The sequence below is a fragment of the Pogoniulus pusillus genome, chromosome 2 (genome assembly GCF_015220805.1).
Source record: "Pogoniulus pusillus isolate bPogPus1 chromosome 2, bPogPus1.pri, whole genome shotgun sequence".
Taxonomy (NCBI): domain Eukaryota; kingdom Metazoa; phylum Chordata; class Aves; order Piciformes; family Lybiidae; genus Pogoniulus; species Pogoniulus pusillus.
Window position 1 is genome coordinate 40,766,549 of NC_087265.1, and position 20,363 is coordinate 40,786,911.

Below are 20,363 nucleotides of genomic sequence, written 5' to 3' on the forward strand. Positions count from 1 at the left end.
CTCTAGTTTCATTTTAATAGATCTCAATAGTACTTTTAAGAAGAGGGATTGCATTCAGAAATGTCTTGGCAAGGTGATATTCAGATATTAAAAATATCTCATTTTCTCATTAACCTCTTTTTTTTTTTTCTTTCTTTTTCTTTCTTTTTTTTTTTTAAATAAGCACTCTCAGGATCGAAAGTTAATCTCGCCTTTAAGTAAAACATGTTTTTAAAGTATGTTTTCTATACCTACAGGCTTACTTAAGAAAAGTCTAGATAAACAAAGGTAGATAAACCGTGGAAATGCATAGAGATTTAAATTACTTTTGTTCCATCTGCATTAAGGCTGCCTTTAAGACTAAAGACTTTGGTCCTAGAGAACGAATTCTAAATATCACTGTGTTTTGTTTTGTTGGTTTTTTTTTTCCCCTTTCTTTCTTAAAATTATGAGATATTTTTTAAATCTCGGATGCATTGTAAAAGATTACGACTCAAAAAAAATCCTTTAAAGTGGCATATTTCTCCAGCACGTCACGGTTATGGGTTATTTGTTTAATAAATCTTTTTGATGCTTTATTTTCTCATTTGGAAGGCCTTGAAATCTTATCGTTACTTATATATTAGGTATTTTATTAGCAGAGGAATGATGATGAGGGGCAGGCGAGCGGGAGCGGCAGGACGGCGGTGGCACTGCAGCGCCTGGGCGCGCCCTCCGGTGGCCGACAGCCGCCGAGCACCGGGAATTACCGCCCCTCCCGTGTCCTTCGCCGCCGCTCGATCTGCTCGCAGGCATGGGTTTCTTCCTTTCTTTTTAAGACAGAAACCTAAAACTGCTATCACCAAGATTAATGCTAGGGTGTATCGTGTTCCGCGGGCCTCTTGTGCGGTGTCTTAGCGTTTAAAAGGAATAGTAATCGGCTAAACCAGACTGTTAAAGCACTACAGGGAACAGAAAATCAAACGACTCGTTCTCGTCCTGTGGATTAAGGTTCGGGAGAGACTCGAGAATTTTGCGATAAGGTCAGGCGAAATGCTTTGAGAGATTCCCCGCGACTCCGCGCATTTGTAATTAATGGGCTTTGTGGGGAATCGCACATCAGTAGAAAAGCTGATAGAAACACCATCTTTCTCCCTAAATTACGAAGCATTCCCTAAAGCATTACATGGGTGTTTTGCGAGATTGTTGTGCAGTGGGTTCTTTTTTGTTTTGTTTTAATCTAGAAAAAGAGGATATTTGAGTTCAAATCGGGGAACAGAAAGGGAAGGAAAGCAGGGAGGCCACCGCCTTCTGGCTGTAGGGGACTAGAGCGGACCACGCTCCCTGTAAGTCATGGAGAGCTCACCTCGAACCAGCTGGGATTTTCTTTGCGTTAGGATGCATTTGCTAACATGGCCAGCTCTGCGGTAATAAGTGTGTGTGTGGTTGTGCATGTGTGTGAGGGAGGGAGGGAGGGAGAAAGAGAGTGAGAGAGTGGGTGGTGGTTGAAAATAACAGAGGAACCTTAAGGCGCCTAATTATTCAGAAAGGTTAAAGGTGACGACCTTGACATTTTGGAAGTTCAAAGGCATACACTTATGTTTTTCTTGCTAAAGGGTTTAAATTTTTTTTTCCCCTTAAGTCATGCCTCCCTCCGCTTCCATCTCTCTATTTTTTTAATCCTCAGGCTTTTCCTGACTAATTTGAACACTTTTGCTTTCTATGCATGCAAGTGAAGCAAGAGACACTTCGTTCTATTCAAAAAAGACAAATTCTTTTCTCACTCCTTGCCTTTATTGCACATTGCGGAAATCTCTCTTTCACCCACCAGAAGGTGTATAATATAACCCAATTAAGCTGTTTAGAAGCTCGGGTTTTATGGTGTTGTCTAGACGGTTCAAGGTTTTGTAAACAGCTCAGCCAGGTCAGGCAGGATAAAGCGGCGAGGAGCGGAGAGAAGCGGAGCGAACCTCCGCCTGATGCCTGCCCCCGCTCAGGGCCCGCCACCGCCGGGCACCGCGCTGCGCCCCGGCCGAGCGCCGGTTCCAGCTGCCCTCCCGGCAATCATAGTTAAAAGATCAATCCCTTGGCCTCCAAAGGGTTTTATTTTCTTTTCTCGTGGTTTTCACACACACACACACACACACACTTTTACTTCCTACTAATGCCAATTGTTTACAGCTCCTTCTTGTCTGATTCTTTCCCAGACCTCGGTCTTCCTACTCTTCGCTAACAAGTAAACAGTAACTGTTGTTGGGGATTCCGGGCTTGCTGAGAGCCCGACTAAGTTAAAACCCAGAATTTTTCGTTGTTTACAGTAATTGTAGCACCATCAGAAGTGACGGTCGCAGACAGCCACGTTGGCCTTCCCTCGGAGAGAACAAGGAAGGTTACACATACCTACAAAGGGAGAGTTAGATATCTAAACTCCTTAATTAAAATGCATTTTAAAATAACCCGATTAGGCATTCTCTCGTTATTATTTAATTGAACTTGGCTCTAGCCCGGGAAGAGTTATTTTCCTTCAGAAACTGAAATCCATAGAGTGCACGGGAGTTATAACCTTAACTTTACCATAAACGATTTATTCACATGAAAGACAGTGGCCCATGCTTTAGAATGACAGTAGAAACATATATATTTTTTTTTCTTTTATATATGTAGCGAACGTACATTTACCATCTCTTAAATAAACCGCATTCACTTAAAGGGAGGAAAGTGTTACCTTAGCTCAAAAGCAACAACAGACCCCCTCGAACTCAATGAACTGTAAGCAAAAACTACCAGACACACTGCAGGTCCATTGCTGGTACTGTGGGAGAGGAAACAAAGCACCTTTGGCGAGAAACACTTGAGAGTGGACAGTTGGATTTAGCCCAGTTTCCCCTTATCACGAATCTGCTCCGCCAAGCCCCGAAATCTCCAGAGGCCATTAAGTGTGTGGAGTTGCACATGAAAATGAAACTTTGAGTTCCGCAGGGTGGATGTGTCGTGTAAACCAATTTATTTTTGCATTCAGATGGCAGGACAGAGACCGAGATGTTCTTTGTTTTCCTTCTTTCTTCCTTCTGTCTTGCCCTCTCTCTTGGGGGAGATATTTTTTTAAATCCTTTTTCTTCTTCTTCTTCTTCTTCCTTTTTTTCCCCCTCTTCTCTTTTTTTTCTCTCAAAACAAAGGATTCCCAGTGAAATATTGGAGTCGGTCTCTGTTCAGTTTCTTTTCTTTCATCCTTCGATTCTGAAACCAGATTTTAACTTGCCGGTCAGTGAGGTTGAGCATTCTAGACAGCTGCAGTCTTTTCTCTTTGTTTATGTACACGTTGAAGAAAAACTCCCTTTCCAGTTCTCTTATCTGATATTTGGTATAGGGACATCTCTTTTTTCTTGATCGCGGGGGAATTGCTGAAATTCAAGAGAGAAGAGACTGATTTATGCTGCTGTTACGAACATGCTCAGCTAGGAAGAGATCAGAGACCTTGACAATACCCCATTGCCTGGAAAGCAGCCCTCTAGCAGTTTTGGGGGGATATATATACACACAGACACACACACACATGTATTCCTGGGGTTTTTACTCTGTGTGACCCAAAAGGAAAAAAAAAAAGGAAAATAAAAAGAAACACATACACAAAAAAAAAGGCAGCACGTATATTTCCCAACTTCTTAAAAGAGAGCACACCAAGCAATACAGAGAGATATTTAAATGGGCTGGAAAATTTCCAAGTTTCTCAAACTCCTCTCACCACCACCCCACCCCATCACCCACCCCCCCCGCCCCAAACAAATGAAGATCTTAAGCCTTAAACCGAAGGCAGCTCCGAGCACTACCTGTGAAATCTCCCCGTCTCGCCTCCACCAAACCAACAATTTAATAACAATTAATATCCTCTTCCAAGAATACCTTAAGCCCACCTAAATTGGTTTCCTATCGTAAACACGCTTTACAACGGTAAAGGAAATCTTATAGGATATATAAAATCCTTTGGATGCTTATAAAATTGCACATAAAATGCGGCTTGACAAAGTGTTGGCCTTGTACTCTTGCCCCCAGTTTACTACTGATACCTACCTGAACTGTTGCTCTTCTCTGCAACAACATCACCAGAAGGGGAATCGGCGCTGTTTGTTGGTGTCACTTTCTTCTCTTGGCTGGAAGGTGTTTTATTGCAAATGCTGTTCTGGGCTTTCAAGTCGCCCTTGTCCACGTCCCCCTCGCCCTCGGAATGCTGCTGGTATTGGGGTCCAGGGGCTGTCTCGTAAAACTGGTCGAAACCTTGCGGCAGGATGCCGTTCCTTCCCACCGAGCTGTAGAAGTTGGAGGCGGCGGGAGACGGTCCGTGGTGGCCGCAGACAGGATCCGTTTTGAATAGCATTTCCGTCCTCCTGTTTGCAGGCTGCAGAAAGTCTCTGTGCATCACCTCTTCAGCTGAGTAATAAGGAGCATAACTGCCCCTATATTGCCATTTGCTGCGGTCTAATCCGTATTCCCTGAATGCTACTTCGCGCACAGGTTGGACATGAGGCAAATTAGAAGAATAAGGAAAAGTCATTTGACAGGACGATGATTGTGACAAAAAAGAGGATTTCGTGGAGAAATCTGAGGGTGAGACGTAATAAGCGCACCCTGGCAGATACATATTGGATGTGCCGTGACTGCAATCGTCAAACTCAGTCATGTCTTCCTTTTTGCGATTGCAAGCAACCAGAAGGCTTTAATGCATTGAACAAGATCCATCTATTGCACAAGAGGGTTTGGACAGGATCAACTAAGAAAAAATCCCCACCGTGTGCTGACGTGCAATTCATCTTGATTGATTCTAGTGGTAATTATGTCACGTGACGCGATGTAGAAATGTCCTTATATCTATATCAGCCCCTCGGAAAGGCTCCTAAGATCTCTCCAAAGAGTCCTCTCAGCACGGGGAGAGGAACGCAGCGTTTGTACAAATATCGACGGTTTTCCCCCTCATCCTTCCACCAGGCAATGAGACACACATAGGTGGTGCGGCTGATCACCTGGGGCCGGGCAGGCGCCTACCCACCGCCGGAGCCCGGCGCAGGGGAAGCCCCGAGGGGTGCAGCGCCCTGTTAGCATCGCCGCCTGGCCCGCTGGTCTCCGCGGGAAGCGAGGAGCGGGCAGTTCCCGGAGCGCTGGGTGTGGGCTCCTGGCAGGGCACCCTCAGTTCGGAGCCGCTATCGCTTCTCGTTAGAGTGGTGCTGGCTGGCGGCCCCTCCGGTAGATGATGGGCGGGCAAGGTTCACTCAGGAAAGCCAAGTCCTATTCACACGCTCGAGCGCACTAGTGGATCTGCCCGCCCGGCTCCAGCAATCCACAGTTGGCATCAAAACCCGCCACGAAATTCAAAGCCTGAGTCCCGATCACCTCATTTTCCCTCGCTTATAAGACCAAACACTGCTCGCTTGTGTCAGGGTGCCAGAGACAAACTGAAATGAGAAATACGCAAACAGACCATCTCTCAGTAGCCGGCTCTATGAAAGTGAGACACTTTCAAGCTCTTCTGGAAAGCAGAGGACTAGGACAGGAAGAGAAGTCCACCAAGCACGCTTTCCTTGGGAAGCAGAGCAGCACACAAAGTGACCTCTGTCTCCATCTCTCACCAAAATGTTAATTTTCATTGGAAGGGAAAAGCAGGGTTGGAAGCAAGGAACGCGCACAACACCCGCCAGCCCTGAGGCCGACCTGCCTTCGAGGGCTCTTTTTTTGGCTAGTTTTCTTTTTCTTCTTGAAATATGAATTTACATAGGCGAGCACAATCTGAGTCACAAAGGCTGAAAACAGAGGAGAGTGAAAAATACGCGCCAGTAATGATCCTATGCTCGAGCAATTCCTCATTCCGGGAACGTTTGCCAGCTCTCTATGGGAATGCCTTTTTTTCGCCACTATACAGCATAGCCAAAGTATCCTCGCCACATGCCGCTCTCCAAGCAAACCCGAAATCTGGGCGAGCCCTCAATGCCGAGCAGGGCTGTCCCCTGACACCCGAACAATCCCCGGATGCTCTAGTCAGACGGCAGGCCCGACATCTCTTGCAAAAAGGCTATCTTCGAGACCCACAGCAAGCAAAGAGACCATCAGGTAAGAAACTGCCCCCAAAGCGCCGTGGGCAAGTATGTGGAAGGCCTGTGAAGGTCCCGGCTCTGCGAGTGGAGGTGTCCGCTGCGGGCTCTGCCGGAGGCAGGCTACACCCCCCACCGCCCCGGGTGCCTACTGATCGCCCCCAGCTCAGAGCCGCGGAGACCCCCGCAGTCGCGGCTGCGCCCCGCATCCTGCCCCACACCCCCTCGCCGCCGCCAGCGGCAGGACCCATTTTGCATTCCACGGCCATGCAGAGAGGGCGAGGGCAACATTCTACACTGCATCCCAGCTTGTCTTCTTTCAAAACCACGACCAAATCCAGGCAGATAAGATGAAACTCATTCCTTCTTCCTCCTTTCTTCCCTTTCTCCCTTTCTTTGTACATTACTGTAGTTTTGCCTTGGTGCCTCTCAAACCACCTTAAACGCCACACATTGTTCCCAGCAGATAGACTTTCATAAGGTATCACTAGTAATCAATGTACAAGAACACCATCCACTCCTTTTATCAGTAACTTCCGAGCCCTCTCAATCCTGCTGTAGCACATGAGCAACCTAAAAATGATGGCTGCAGTTAAAATGGCTCCTGTGTCACCACCTCGAGCTTACAGCAGAGCAGGGTTCCATTTGGATTGTGACCCCAGGTTTCCGATCGCCTATGTCGTCGAGAGAGATGGCTACAGGAAAGTATGGACGCTCATGTTCTTTGCAGTCCAGACTTACTAATTACGCTTCAGACAGAGCCCTTCACCTTCCTTTCGATGCAACAATCCTAACATCAATTAAATTGTGGCGCAGGAGCCAACTGGTTTCCACTAATTCAAGTTCAAAGACATGGAGACGATCTCTTAATACGAAAACAGCCCTTTTAGGAAGCAGCCCCTTAAAAAGCCATCTAACTCAGGGAATGTAAGACCAATATCGCATCAGAGACCCCGCTGGAACAAGGCAGAGCTGGGGTCCCCGCCTGCCACCTCATTTTCACACTGGGGTCGGTTCGCAGCCCCACTCTCAGCATTAATTATCCTCCCTTCCTTTCCCCTCTCCTCCCTTCCTTTAGGCAGATTAAATAGCATCGAAACATAAACGCACATAATGCACACAGTCAGGCGAGTACCTTACCGTTAGACGTCTTGAAACATCTGCAACCGTTGCCTGGGATTACCACGTATTCGGATCCAAGTGACATTTCCAAAAGCCCTCCGTGGGAATTAAGGCGACATGCATAACATTCGGGTTTAAAATGCTCCTGGTCCGGCTGGAGAAGATGCAGTGGTTTCGTGCCACCCAAGATAAGACACTAACTTGACCTTAACTTTGTTATGGCGCCCCTAGTATCTGGAGAACGTGAACAGACACTGTCTGGCAGCTCTCGTAAAAACCGACTGGAGAAGACATTCTGAGTCATTTCATTTATTGCCACTACAGTTCTGCAAGAAAGCTTTTCCTCCCTGCCAAACTTTAATTATTTATGCTCTTTTAGGAAGCACAAAGGCATCCAGAGCCATTCCCAAGCCGAGTTGCTTTTGCAGCCTTATCAAGCAAGAAAGAAAGGAGAGCACCCTCGAAAGGGCCTTATCGCTTTTAGGCTGCGGTCGGAATGCAAAGATGTTTATGTTGGAGTAAATAAAGGGATGGACGGTCGTCTTCATGCTGCGGAGGGACGCGGGCGTAGCTAGCTGTTGCCCGTTGCTCCCCCCGACACCGCATGCACCCGTTAAGTCAAGGTAGGGGACAGAATACAGCTGTGAGGACACCCGAAATAATCTATCCGGAGGGCGTGAAGAACATCAACCTCACCCGGATGCATCTCCGGCACGCCCGCCAGCTGTGCCGCACACGCGTGTGCGCACATGTGCCCATGGGGCGGGCGTAGGCAGGCAGAGCTGCCTGGGCAGGACGCACCCCGGTCTGCGGCTCTGCCACATGAATGTTTTGCCTCCCCTCACGCCCGGCGCGACTATTGTCGAGTGCTGCTTCAGACGAATATCTAAAACCTGGGGTATGGCCACGCGTGAAATCATGCACCATTTTCTACCGTCTATGTGTACGTGCACAGTGTGAGCCCGCAAATATGTATTTATCTGTGTGTGCACATACGGTGCACTCAACGGGAGCTGATGAAATAGGTGCATCCATATCTACCCAGACATACAGAGATGCATAACACACATACTTTTTGCATCACATCGCCATTTAGATCTTACCTCTTCTCTTTTCTCTCGTTCCATGGGTGATTTAGGCTAGAAGCTTTGCAACACGCTATCGTCGTGTATCAGATAAATTTAATAAATAATACACTGCTTTTCGCATCTTTTAATCTGAGATTCCTCTTCTGATTTCACACCATCCGTATAATAAAGGGATTGGCTATACTGGGGCGGGTTAGAACAGAGAAGGACGGCATAAACAGTACATTTCTCATTGACTGTGTTGAATGAACAGTATTCCAAGACATAATAAGACGCTTTATCCGATTTTTTTTTCCTCTTGGCTTGCATCATTGGGGTTGCTTTTTTTTTTTTTTTTTTTTTTTTTTTTTTTTTTTTTTTTTCCTCTTCGTCTTTTAATTAGGGAAATACTACTGAAAGAAGAGACTTCTCTTATCCGCAATGCGCCAGCTCCCTGCCCGGAGTTGAATGCCTGTAAAATTTGAGGGGACCTAAGGGCCGTGATAGGTGTACATTCCCTTTCCTCAGGGAGCTCTCGCCCGGCCCTGCTTGGCCCCCGCCTTTCCACTGGCAGTCACGCCATGAGTGAGGTAGGTTTTTGTCTGTATCAGACAATGCGGTAAGAGTGGCCTTTCTGGACGGCGAGAAATGCGCCTCCAAAATGGACTGGTTTTCCTTCTCCCTAACGAAACACTATTCGAGCATTACCTTTGGGGATCTCTGAAAGGCTTTCGAGAAGATGGCTGCACTTGTGCCCGCCTAGAAATCCGGCATTTGTCTCCAGAATCATCTGGACTACTGTGCCTTTGCGAGCAGTACTTGCAACCAAACGAGTGGGAAGGAGCAAAGTTTAAATATATGAAATAATGAGTTTATTGCCTTCAGAAAAGAAAGGGCCTGGTGTAAATAGGTATCTGTGCCAGTCCCTGTGCTTAACCTTGTTGCAGGCGCCCTAGCAGCATACGGTCATATCTGACCCCACTTTACATACCAGAAAACAGCGCGGGCTCAAACACCATAATTATTGATATGTTTGGGAGAGGCAACCCAAGGTTTCGCCTGCGGAAACGCCTCTTCATTAGGAACAGATATAGATGGAATTCTCTTAGGAAGCCCTTTAGCCAAAAGGCGTAATCAAGATCTACGATCCTAGAAGCTCTTCTTCTTATTATTTATTTATTTGTTTATTTATTTTTAACTTTCTGAACACCAGGCGAATCGAAGGTGAGTATCTAACATTTCCCCTGTTTCTGCAGCCCTGAGTCAACCCGACTGCTCTGGTGCTGCAGAGGGTGCTGGATCCCAGCAGAGAAAGCCTGTCGGCAAGATGAGAGGAAAATCGATTTCATTCTCTTTCTAAACCAATAATCAGTTGGCTTGGGCAATGTTCAGAGTCCCTCTGGTTGGATTATCCTCTGAAGTTTATATCTGGGGGAAAACAAAACAAACCAACCAAACAACCCCCTCCCGTCCCGTTCCCTCATAAAATCCTCTGCGGAAACGGCCACGGGAACAGTCTCAGAAAATAATCAAATCCATTCAAAGCCCAGGGCTCTCCCCTGTTCTGTGCTCGAAGCACTTTGGGGTGAGAGGTGGATCCGTCTTCCCCTAACCCTACCCTGACTCCAGCCCCGATCCCGGCCCGCCGCGGCCTGCGCACCGCCCGCTCTTCTTCGCCTGTTTGTCTGGGACAGCACTTGGACAAGGCCAAAGTCAGCAGCGCTGGGAGGGTAGGGACCGGTCAGACCACCTAGGACGGCAGCTGTTGGCGACGCGATGGCCACTTCTCTCTGCTCCGCGTCCCCTCTGCCGCTGCAGGACCCCTGCTCCCTCGGGGGCCCGGGTGGTGAGGGAAGAGGATGGAGGGGTACTTCTTCCCAAGCCTCTCCTCTGCGCCCGGGAAGCAGCCCAGCCCCTCCGGTGGGCACACAGCTCTCCCTCTGCCCGTGCTTCTGCCGTCGGGGTGGGCAGCCGCGAGAGGAGCGGCGGGACACGGCCGCCGCGAAGGAGACGGCGCGCAGATTAGGTGCGGATTTTGCGCGGGTGTCACGTGCCCTCTACTCAGGGCTGTGGCCAGATCTGCAGCTCCGAGTGGAGGTGTGGGGCGGAAAAAAAAGAAGAAAAAAGGTTTATTTCTTAACTACTTTTGTCCATTTCGGCTCGAGCAGGTTACTCCTAACCACAAAAGATAGTCGGCGTCGTAGGCTTGCCCCGGTGTGCAGGGCAGCAGATGAAAGGAGCAGCCGGGACTCACAGGGCTGATGTCTTTACTAGGAGTTATTCTTTTATTTTGCTGCAAAATAGTGTTTACATACAGATAGAATAAATCGATTTTAGTTTAGCACAGATCGTTCTTCCGTGAAAGAAAGGGTAAGAAGGAGGAAAATCTATATAAATGGAGAAAGGATAGTAAAAAGCTGATAACACTGATTTCCATGCTGGTCCGACTTGTCTTCTTCAGGTTGGCTAAGAACTCGGCATTTGCCAATTTGCGCTGAGATCCTACGCGTTTCAAGAGCTTGGTTTAAATGGCAAACCCCACACACTCCCCGCGCTGCACTCGCGAATACGCTCTACTCTAAGGGTGAACACTCTGGGCACAAGTTCATGCAGGAATGGGTGGACTCTGCTCTAGTACATAGAAAGCGCCTGCTCCCGCATTACTACTCTTTTCTTTTTCATCCGCCGGTTCTGAAACCAAATTTTAACTTGCTGGTCACTTAAATTCAGTCTGTTTGATAGTTCTTTCCTCTTCTGTCGGTTAATAAACTCATTGAGAAGAAACTCGTTTTCCAATTCAGCAATTTGTTGTTTTGTGTAGGGTTTCCGTTTCTTTCTTGATCTCCCTTGGGTGGGGCACCAAGGCAAACCTACAACAAATACGTCGATAATTTAGTGCATCAGGTCTGGGTATTAAAGGGAATATGCAAGTAAATCCACAAGATAACAGGGCTAAGCTAGGTCGGCAAATTGGCCAAAGCACATCTGACAGCACAATTTCTATCTATCCCCTTATTCAGAGAGATTATTCGGAGCGATTATCGCTCCGAATGGGTTACAGAGGGCTTGTAAAACAATTACAGACATCTCTTAGACAGCAAATATCTCTAGGTCGCTTCTACATAAAGCGAGATATTTAAGGCATACCATCCTGCACTGAAGATCTGAGGCATGACTGGACTGCTGCGGGCTGAACTGTCAGGTTCAAGTTGACGGAATTCTTGATGTCCTCCTTTAAGTTGGAATTGCAGGAGTTCACTTCAAAAAGAGCAGCTGAACCGTGCAAACTTCTCTGCAGGCTCGAGTGGTCGTACTTTACGGGCTTTAGGTTGGCTGCATGAGTAACAGTTGGGTCATTTGCAAAAGAGTGTCTCTGCCTGCACCTCTCCTCTTGTTTGGAGTTCGCGTCGTGGGCGTAATATTTAGTGTTGTCTTCCAGGCACTCTTTGCTGCCGTTGGAGCTGATGTTGATTGGAACTGAGCCGGGGAGGTACGGCTGTGCCGCGCCGCTGAACGCGTGGCTCTGCGGCTGGGCTGCGCACGAACTTGAGCAAGTCCAGGGGATCGAGCTCCGGGGATAGGAAATGGTGGGCAAAGCCGCCAATTGACTGCCATTAGCCCGCAAATTAGGAAAATAAAAGGAATCTGGAGATTGCAAATTCAAGAGAGAACCAACGTAGCCAGATCTGTAGAGACTGCGATCACACATTTCCAACAAAGGACTTCAGCTGTTCTTACAGCAGTATTTAGTTACAACAGGGAATAAGCGGAAAGCCTGAAACGATTGGACGAAACTTTGCAGACAGGTTCTTCAAAGCCGGTAATTTCAGCACCGCCTCCAGCCACCGAGCCACAGAGGTTCTACTACCTCCCCGTGTTTTTTTTTTTTTCTTTTTTTTTTCCCTTTTCCTCCTTCTCCCCTTCTCTCTCTCTCTCTCTTCTCTCCCCTTCCTCTCTCCCTCCCCCCAGTTTTAAAAAGTCATATGATAACTCTTGAAATATGAAAATACTGAGCTCTGAAGGGGGAGGGGAAAACATGGTCTCCACTTCTATAAAAGTGGCTGAGGCCAGCTGGCATAGCTGTAGCGCTAGCGGAAAGATAAGGAGAATGCAGGTATTTGCGGAGCTGCCGAGCGGACAGGGCAGCCCCAGACTCCACCGCCAGCCCGGCGGTGCCCCCCCGCCCGCCACTGGCAGCCACCTCAGAGTCTGCCGCCTTGCACTGTGCAGCTCCCGAGAGAAAGCTGCACCCACGAGCGTGCACGGCGGGCTGAATATCATCTGCCATGACTCCTTTACAGTAAAGGAAAAGACATGCGGCTGTGGAGGGCATTCGTATGCATTTCTGTCCCCGTATATGGATGCGTATACCTTGTAGGTGTGTATGTATGCACAGAACACATATTGAGTCCGGTTTATTTACGGACTGGTTTTAATTGCGAGCAGCATGATACGATCCGCATACGTTTTCAATAAAAATCTTAATTGATGGGCAATTACTGGGATCGTCATTCAGGTACATTACTAATTAGTATTGGTTTAGGTCTGCACGTCTGCCCTTTTTATTTTATTTTTGATTCCTTTCTTCCTTCCCATTTAATCTTTACTATTAAAAAAAAAAATCAATGCTTCTAAAACTCGAGGTTTGTCTTTAAAATACAACCAAACAAACACCAACAAAACGAGAATAACAGCAGTACTAACACAGAATCCCTTGAACAACACGCCAAGAAAATAAATAGCTAAACAGTATTGCAAGATGGCAGGAAATGTCTTGTTCTGTCCTGCAGCAGAAATTATGTTAATGCAGCGGGCGGCAGCGGAGAGTCAGCCTCATCTGGGTACCCCGCCACTATCTCTCCAGTTGCATATGAGGACTTTTTTTCTGCCCTGTCAAGAAAGTTATTCTTTACAGTGTTATTGCAGTATTATTTTGGTGTGAGAATGTTACAAATATTTTTACATTTCTGAGAGATCAAACAAGATCCCTCCCATTTTCTCCGTAGCACCGGAGCAGGCACAAATAAAATAATACCTAGAGTATTGCTCTTTTTATTTTCCAAAGCGTGAGAGTCGGGAGACAAAGTGCTTCCCAGAGAGGAAAGCCGACTACCCATGTGCCGCACGCAAAGGCACCTGCAACAGGATCAGAGGCCGAGTTCTGCGGCGGTGGTGGGCACAAGACTACCGGACTGCCCCTGGCACCTCCGCCCCACGTTTCCCGCTAGAGATTTCAGAGGCCTTTCCGTCACCCGAACCAGGCATTTGTGTCCTCGACCTCTTTTCCAAGAGGATCTCCTCTGGTCTGAGCAAGCCCAACTTCAAGTCGAGCCTTACTACCCAGATTTCACTACTTTAATTACTTCGGTTAAAAACTCGAACCTAATTAAAAGGTAGGGCAAACTTTCCGTGTTATTATCCTGTTAATCATAGTCTTAACTTAGATTTTATTTCTGTGCTGAGACCAGAGACGCTGCCCCTCTTGACATTCTGCTAATCAAATTCATCTTTGTGTTTAATGGGAAATTGAGGTAAATTCTGCAGTAATTTCATTGCCCTGGAAGAAATCTTTAAATTATTGCTCTCTCCCAGACAGCACAGGACCACACAAGCACCGCTGGAGGATATTACTGACCACTGCCTTTAATTTTTACTGTTTGAGTTATGTCTACCAATTATCTCTGTCTCTTATTAGATTACTTATTTTCTGCCCTTTTTTTTCCCCCTCACCAAGGGGATGAGTAATAACTTATTTTGATAATCACCTTTTACGAGAAAAGTTGATTTCGTTTTTCGGTTGTCAGAAGACAGAAGGAAAATTTTGTGTTCAAGGACTATATTTTTGCACTCAATAAACACAAGGAATGTATGTGCATTCCCAGTTACCGGAAAGAAAGGTGACACTTAGAGCTAACTTTATAGGGTTAGAAAAAACAGAGTTTCCAATTAATGCTCAACTCATCGGTAATTGCTAATTGGTACCGTCAAAGAATATGAGAAGCAAAATCTGTATTAGCTGGAGACACAGTAGAGGAAAGCAATATTTACGTTTAACTCTTTAAGGAAGAGAATTGACAAGAACGTCTTGCTGAGGGGAGGCTGGTCACTGCCGCAGTGTGGAGAACTTCAGACGAATTTGCACTGATTTTCCCAACCACAGCTGGATTCTGTTTTTGGGGGCGGTGTTTTAATGCCGCGTGTGTCCCCCTGCCTGTGTCTGTACAGGAAATGTCACCGCTAAGGAACAGAGCGACCCGGAGGGCTGCTTTCACACGCTCCTTCACACGTTCCTTTCCTTTTTTTTCTCCCCTCCTTTTAAATAAGCAGCCGGATCGGCCTGAACATCAGAGCTGACCACACGCTATGATTTCACTAACATATTCTTCCAGTTTACAGACGAAGGTTGCTCTGCTTGTGACCGAGTCAGCCTCTCTCGCTCATTTATCACTCGGAGATGCAGCTGCTGAAGCTTCCCCTGCCTATGCCGGAGTCTGTCCAGGAGATGGCAGGATTGACTTAGACATGGCTGGAAAACCGCACTGCTTGACAGGAACCAAATTCCAGAGGAGCGGCTGGACAGGCGGGTCTGCCGACTCTCAGTGCGTCGCTGTGCCATGCGCACTTGCAATTCACATTGTGGAATTACATATGAATTTTCTGCAATGATGTGCCCTGCGTCTCAGGAGAAATATTTCTCCCGTTTCTCTGAAGAGAAATGTCTGTGAGTAGCTGTCGTTGGGGCAGGGCAGCGGCCCCTCTCGGAGCCTGCTGGCGAGGATCGGGGAGTGCTGAGGCCTGGTCCCATCTGTGCCTCCTGTGGAGAGCCCAGGCTGTGGGCACGGCGATTTTGTATAATGCTTGTCAATGCCCCAGGTCCAATCTTAGAAACTGCTTTTAATCAGCATTGGTAACTAGATGGGCTGGTACACCCCGACCTACATCTCTGTCTGGCCTCATCTTCTTTCTGGCTGCAGATGCTGCTTTTTAAATGTTTTCGTATATGGTAATGAAATGAAAAGGCGACATGCAGTACAGATTTGTCAGCCACTCTGAGATTCCTCCTGCACCGAGCAGGGAGTTTTCGCTGTGGCAAAGCTTCATCTTCTAAGAACCCGGAGACCGGCAAAGCCCAGGGTTAAACCTAGAAGGAAGGGGGCAGCCGCGACGGCTCTGCTGCCGAGAAGTACAACAGCTATGGCTGTGCCTGGCTTTCCGTCTGAGAATGGACTCGTAAGAAGGAAAAAAAAACTCCTATTCCATAATTAATAAGATCGATGTATGTGTGGTGGGAGGTGGTCACGGGGGAGGTGCTGGGTGGGTGGAGGAGAAGAATTCAAAGCATGGAGAGAAAACAAGGATGCATCACCAGAGAGGGTTGTTCCAGGTACTTAAATTGTGCCCCACGGTTTTTCACTTTTCCTGGAATCAAACAGAAATACACCTCTCAATAAAACCTGAAATGCTCCGAAATGGACTTTACTCGAAAGTTCGGGAAAAACATGTCCAGAGCCGTGAACATGCAAATGGAAGAGATGAGGGAGGGAAGAAGGCTAAGGAAGCGGAAGATAATCTCCCGCTGGAGCTCGCCAATTGTGGAGCAAAACAGACTGACAGACCTGGGCGGACTGCCTCTCCAGCGCGAAGCACCATAGTGGCACCGGCAAGTGCCGGGCCAGCGTGGGAGGAGAAAACAAAGGAGTGCTGGGCGGCCCTCAGCTTCGGGCATCGAGCAAGGAAGCTGGGCTCGGGGTCAGAAGAAAAAGATAGATTCTGCTCTGCGTCCGAAGCCCGGTATTTCTTGCCGGCATATTTTCTTTCTCCCAAAACCCGCTTCCGCAGCTGCAAGGCGCTCTCGGATATGCGTTTAATCCGTTAACGTGCCTCGCATTTTATCTACCTCTCCTTTCCCAAGAACTGCGTCCTATATAAATGGCCCTGGGAAGATCCCAGGGAAGCTTGGAGCCCGCTAAATGCCCTGCTTCAAAAATAAGGAGATGTTCTTCCTCTATTTTTATATATAGAGAAATAAATCGTTTTATTAAAGACGGTTCAGGAACAGTTTGGCAACATCGTTAACAGCTTGGAAGCTCAGCCCTTATTTCCAACACTAAGTAAAAGACGCTTTTAGAAAATAAAATAAAAAATATATGGTTTATGAAGACAGAGTTTTACTGTGTGTTTTACCCACATACACTGGCAATCAACGTGTTTAGAGCAATAGTATAATTATAATAAATAGTACTAGACGGGAGCACACACGCTTCAATAATTGGACGAGGCACATTAACAGAGAGGCCATGGTTTCTCTCTTCTAGTAGCTGACTAGCGTGTTTGATCAACCTGTGTATATAATAGTACGCACACTAGGTTTAGAATAATTTAAAAATCGACAAAATCCTTGCCTTTCAGCCTACATAAATTATGGCACCTTTTGAAATGGCTTATTTATTGCTTCTATCATTAACACCCGTTTATTTTTGTAAATTGAAAGTCAGCGGTGAACTTCACTTCTCCAAGCAGAAGTTTTTTTTTTAAGCTCTGCGGAGGGAGGAAGGAGAAGGGTCCTGTGCTTGTCCGAACAAATAGGCTAGAGCAGGCGTTCTACACGAGGCAGCACCTCTGTGGCGGCAGCCTCTCTGCTGGCCGCGGGACGAACCGGTCTCTCGGTCTCTATGAAAGCTGTCCCCGATGTGCCCGATCCGCGTACCCGCAAAGAGTCCCGCCCGCAGTCCCCACTGTTCGCATTGCCCTGCCGGTCGGGGGCCACCCGTACCAGGAACAGACGGCTTCTCTTTCAGCTGAGGAAGATGAAATCTTTCCACTGTAAAGGAAACAGCCGCAAAAAGAGCAACAAACGTGCTCCGTACCATGCAACAGCTCAGACAGACTACTCTCCCTCCCTCTAAAAAGCAATTAAAAATCCAGCTGCAGATGCTGCCCCCTCCACAGAATTCTCAACTCCCTCAGGGTCCCGGCGGTCTAGGTGGGTTCTGGTATCAGCGGGGTGCTGCCACGGGTCCGGTCTCTGTCTTTCTTGCACTTTCCATTTGATTTTCTTTTTTCCCCACTCGGAGTATTTTGAAGTTTGCCGTATAAAATCAAACCCGACACTTTTTGGCAGTGGTTGTCATTCAGGAAAAAAACAACCAACCGGCCAAACGAAACAACAACAAAACCAACCCAATAATCACCCCCCCCCCCCCCCGTAAAAAAAAAAAACCACCACAAAAAAAACCCAACCAAAAAAACAACCAAAACCAAAACAAACCCCGACCAGAACTCACACACACACACAAAAAAACCCAAAACAAAAGAACCAAACAAAAAAAAACCCCAAACAAAACCAAAACAATCCCAAAACCAAACAAACCAGACACTCCTCACCCCCCCCCAAAGTTGAGCATTTGAGAAAATTACGACTGTAACCATTCAACATAATTAAATTCATTTATACTGGCCTAAAGGGAAGAACAGAAAATATAATTAACATTAATATTATTATTTTTCAAAAGGAAGAAAAAGAACTATAATTCACGAATTGTCAGCACTCCCATCCTCTGAGAGAAAATTGTTGACTTTCATGGAAAACAATTCCCGAGATTTCACCACTGCTGGAAGAAGAAGAAGAAAAAAATTAAATATATTTTCAAGTCTTTCCAAAAGTCTTTATCTGATCATAAAATGAGTTTATATATCCATCACTGTCCGCAGCTAATAGATCAAGATACATTGTCCTTCAGTTTGGAGACTATTTTCTTATCCTTCACCCTCCTGTTCTGAAACCAAATGGTAACTTGTCTCTCAGACAGGTTTGTAGCTGCGGATATCCTTCGCCTCTTGTCCTTGTTAATGAACTTGTTAATGGCATATTCATTCTCGAGTTCTTTAAGCTGCAGTTTTGTATACGGTACTCGCTTCTTTCTCCCACGTCGGTAGACACACATATCCGGCTGGTTTAGTGCAACGTCCCCTATTGTAAAAGACATTATGTAAAAAATTAGAATTTTATTACAGGCGTTTAAAGCTTAATCTATACTTGTTGGGCACTGGTTTTCATGGGCAAATAAATAATGCTGGTATGTTTACAGTTTATTATTATTTACACTGCCACATTATTTGCGCGTTAGTAAAGCACCAAACCCTTGATGGACTGTCATCACTTTTCAGGCATTCATCTCTAGCGAGCACGCAGGATGGCGGGGGCATTGGCTGTAGGGCCGGGAGCAGGTCGGTCCTGGCAGCGAACACAGAAATCGCTTTGGTGTGTGTTTCCCGGGTTTGTTTGCATGTGGTTTGAGGCTCTGTGTGCTCACTGCTCGCAGTCTCTTAAGCGCTCGGGGGCCGGGTCAGTCGCCAGCCGGAGAAACAGAGAAGAGCAAGCTTTCGAGCCATCGTCCTGCAAACTGCAAAAGCGAGAGCAAACCCGGCCACGGAGGGAAGCAGCAGGAGAAGGACCCCGAGGCCGCCCCGGTGACCACGGAACGGGGTTCCAGGACCCTTGAGCTGGTGGCGTGGGAGATAATAGGGTCTGTCTCGCGCGGTGGAAAGCAGAGGGTGATATTTCCTCGTGGGTAGGGGCGAGGGGGGGGGGGGGGGGCAGGAGGGGGAAAGGATTTGGTGGAGAGAGTAGTAAAAATAAAATCCACCGTCCCCGGCTTTCTTTCCACTCTGTGAGTGTCTGTGCAGCGTGTCCACCTCGGCAGGCCGCCCCGGCAGCCCGGGGGGCGGGGGAGGGGACGGGGAGGAGGAGGAGGCGCGGGGGGGTTCGGATCAGACCATTTCTTTCCCTCTCGTACCTGGAAAGGACGATTTCCAGAAGTGTGAGCTCTGTGTCTGATCTTTGGCACAGTAAACCTGACTATTCCAGCCATTAGCCAGAGTCCAAGACTGATAGCCCTCCATTGATATGTATGTTTCGTGCCTTGGTTCCCCAGAGCCAAACGTTGAGACCATGTCTATGTACCCAGGAACGTGCTGGTAGGGGGTTGTATAGCCCTGGTAGAAGGACACTTCTTTTGCCCTGGAGGAGACTTCATTGGCGGGGACACTCGTGCTGGTCAGACTGGAGACGTCCATGTACTTTTCCACGGGAAAGCTGCCAATGGAGGCATGAGGGGGAGACTTCAGGGCGTTTTGCTGGATCCCAACCCCATGGGACATCCTGCAGCTATAGTATCCATTGCCAAAATGATACCCATAGCCGAGAGCAGGGGCGGCGGCAGGCGCGGCTGAGCCCGGGCAGTCCTTGGCCGGGGGTTCAGGCCTCGCCGCCGCCCCCGAACGCTCTCCTCCGCCGGTGTAGCCAAACCCTGAGGCGGAGGCGGCCGCTCGGCCTGTGTGTGCCGCCCCGAAAACGGGCGAGGAGAGAAAATTACGGCACTGGCCGGGGGCTCCGCCGCCGCCGCTGCTGTCGCCGCGCAGTCCGTCCATCTCCCAGCTCGCTGCTTTGCTCATGGCCTTGCACATCGCGGGCGGCGACGGCGGTTCAGTCCCCAACCGGGCATGATGCAAAAGGCTATTTTCCTCCAACAGGTTGGATCCTGGCGGTACGTTTATAAAAACGAAGTCCAGGTTGGGAGGGGGGACGGGGGTGGGGGCGGCCGGCTCCAGATTAGTTTGCCGCAGCCCGGGGGGCTGCTCATAGGCTGCCGTCGAACATGTGACCCTCCCGCTGCCCGCACTGCCCCCTTCGCTTCTCAGCCCCCCTGTCAGCACCAACAGCGCCCCCCCTCTCTTCCCACACCCGCCCAGCCACCGCGCTCCCGCCCCGGCGCGGCCCCAGCGTTGGAGAGAGGTTGGGCGGGTGTTGGTGATGCCACCGCGGGCCAACCTCACCCTCGTCACTTTTATCCCCCGCTTCTTCCTGTCCGCGGCTTCAAAAGGTCCGGCAGAGGACTTTTCGATCGCCACTGATCATTTTGAAGCCGCAGGATGGTATCTGGCTGTATCCCTGGCGGGACCTATTGTTGTGTCGGTGAAATGAGGGAAAGCTCGACGCAGTCTTTGTATCCCGCTCTCCTCACCTTCCTCCTTCCCAGAAATATATGAATAAGCTTTGTTATAGGAGAGAAGGGCTCCCCTGAGCTCCCGGTCTATGGGAGATCCCCCTTTATCTCTCCTTAGATATTGCTACCAACCA

The 20,363-nt window shown here is 48.1% G+C and overlaps 3 protein-coding genes across 3 annotated transcripts; all 3 read right to left on the reverse strand.

Moving 5' to 3' along the window:
• Positions 1–3,123: 3,123 nt before the first annotated feature.
• Positions 3,124–4,633, reverse strand: HOXD11 (homeobox D11). Its single transcript, XM_064167345.1, has 2 exons — positions 4,027–4,633; positions 3,124–3,359 (listed from the first exon to the last, which is right to left on the reverse strand). Exons 1-2 carry the CDS (start codon positions 4,631–4,633, stop codon positions 3,124–3,126), a joined length of 843 nt encoding a protein of 280 aa, XP_064023415.1.
• A 6,222-nt stretch (positions 4,634–10,855) lies between these two features.
• HOXD12 (homeobox D12) lies at positions 10,856–11,933 on the reverse strand. Its single transcript, XM_064167360.1, has 2 exons — positions 11,372–11,933; positions 10,856–11,094 (listed from the first exon to the last, which is right to left on the reverse strand). Exons 1-2 carry the CDS (start codon positions 11,931–11,933, stop codon positions 10,856–10,858), a joined length of 801 nt encoding a protein of 266 aa, XP_064023430.1.
• Positions 11,934–17,943: 6,010 nt separating this feature from the next.
• HOXD13 (homeobox D13) lies at positions 17,944–19,678 on the reverse strand. The gene is made up of 2 exons (XM_064167375.1): positions 19,021–19,678; positions 17,944–18,194 (listed from the first exon to the last, which is right to left on the reverse strand). The coding sequence occupies exons 1-2, from the start codon at positions 19,676–19,678 to the stop codon at positions 17,944–17,946; spliced, it is 909 nt and encodes a 302-aa protein (XP_064023445.1).
• Between the last annotated feature and the right edge of the window lie 685 nt (positions 19,679–20,363).

What these genes read in the sequence shown, in the direction of transcription:
- HOXD11 (XM_064167345.1), bottom strand. Translation starts at nt 4,633, where the DNA reads ATGACTGAGTTTGACGATTGCAGTCACGGCACATCCAATATGTATCTG. An exon ending in AGAGAAGAGCAACAGTTCAG is followed by an intron (nt 3,360 to 4,026) that starts GTAGGTATCAGT and finishes CTTGAATTTCAG; the next exon opens with CAATTCCCCCGCGATCAAGA.
- HOXD12 (XM_064167360.1), bottom strand. Translation starts at nt 11,933, where the DNA reads ATGTGTGATCGCAGTCTCTACAGATCTGGCTACGTTGGTTCTCTCTTG. An exon ending in CAGATCTTCAGTGCAGGATG is followed by an intron (nt 11,095 to 11,371) that starts GTATGCCTTAAA and finishes TATTTGTTGTAG; the next exon opens with GTTTGCCTTGGTGCCCCACC.
- HOXD13 (XM_064167375.1), bottom strand. Translation starts at nt 19,678, where the DNA reads ATGAGCAAAGCAGCGAGCTGGGAGATGGACGGACTGCGCGGCGACAGC. An exon ending in CTGGAAATCGTCCTTTCCAG is followed by an intron (nt 18,195 to 19,020) that starts GTACGAGAGGGA and finishes CTTTTACAATAG; the next exon opens with GGGACGTTGCACTAAACCAG.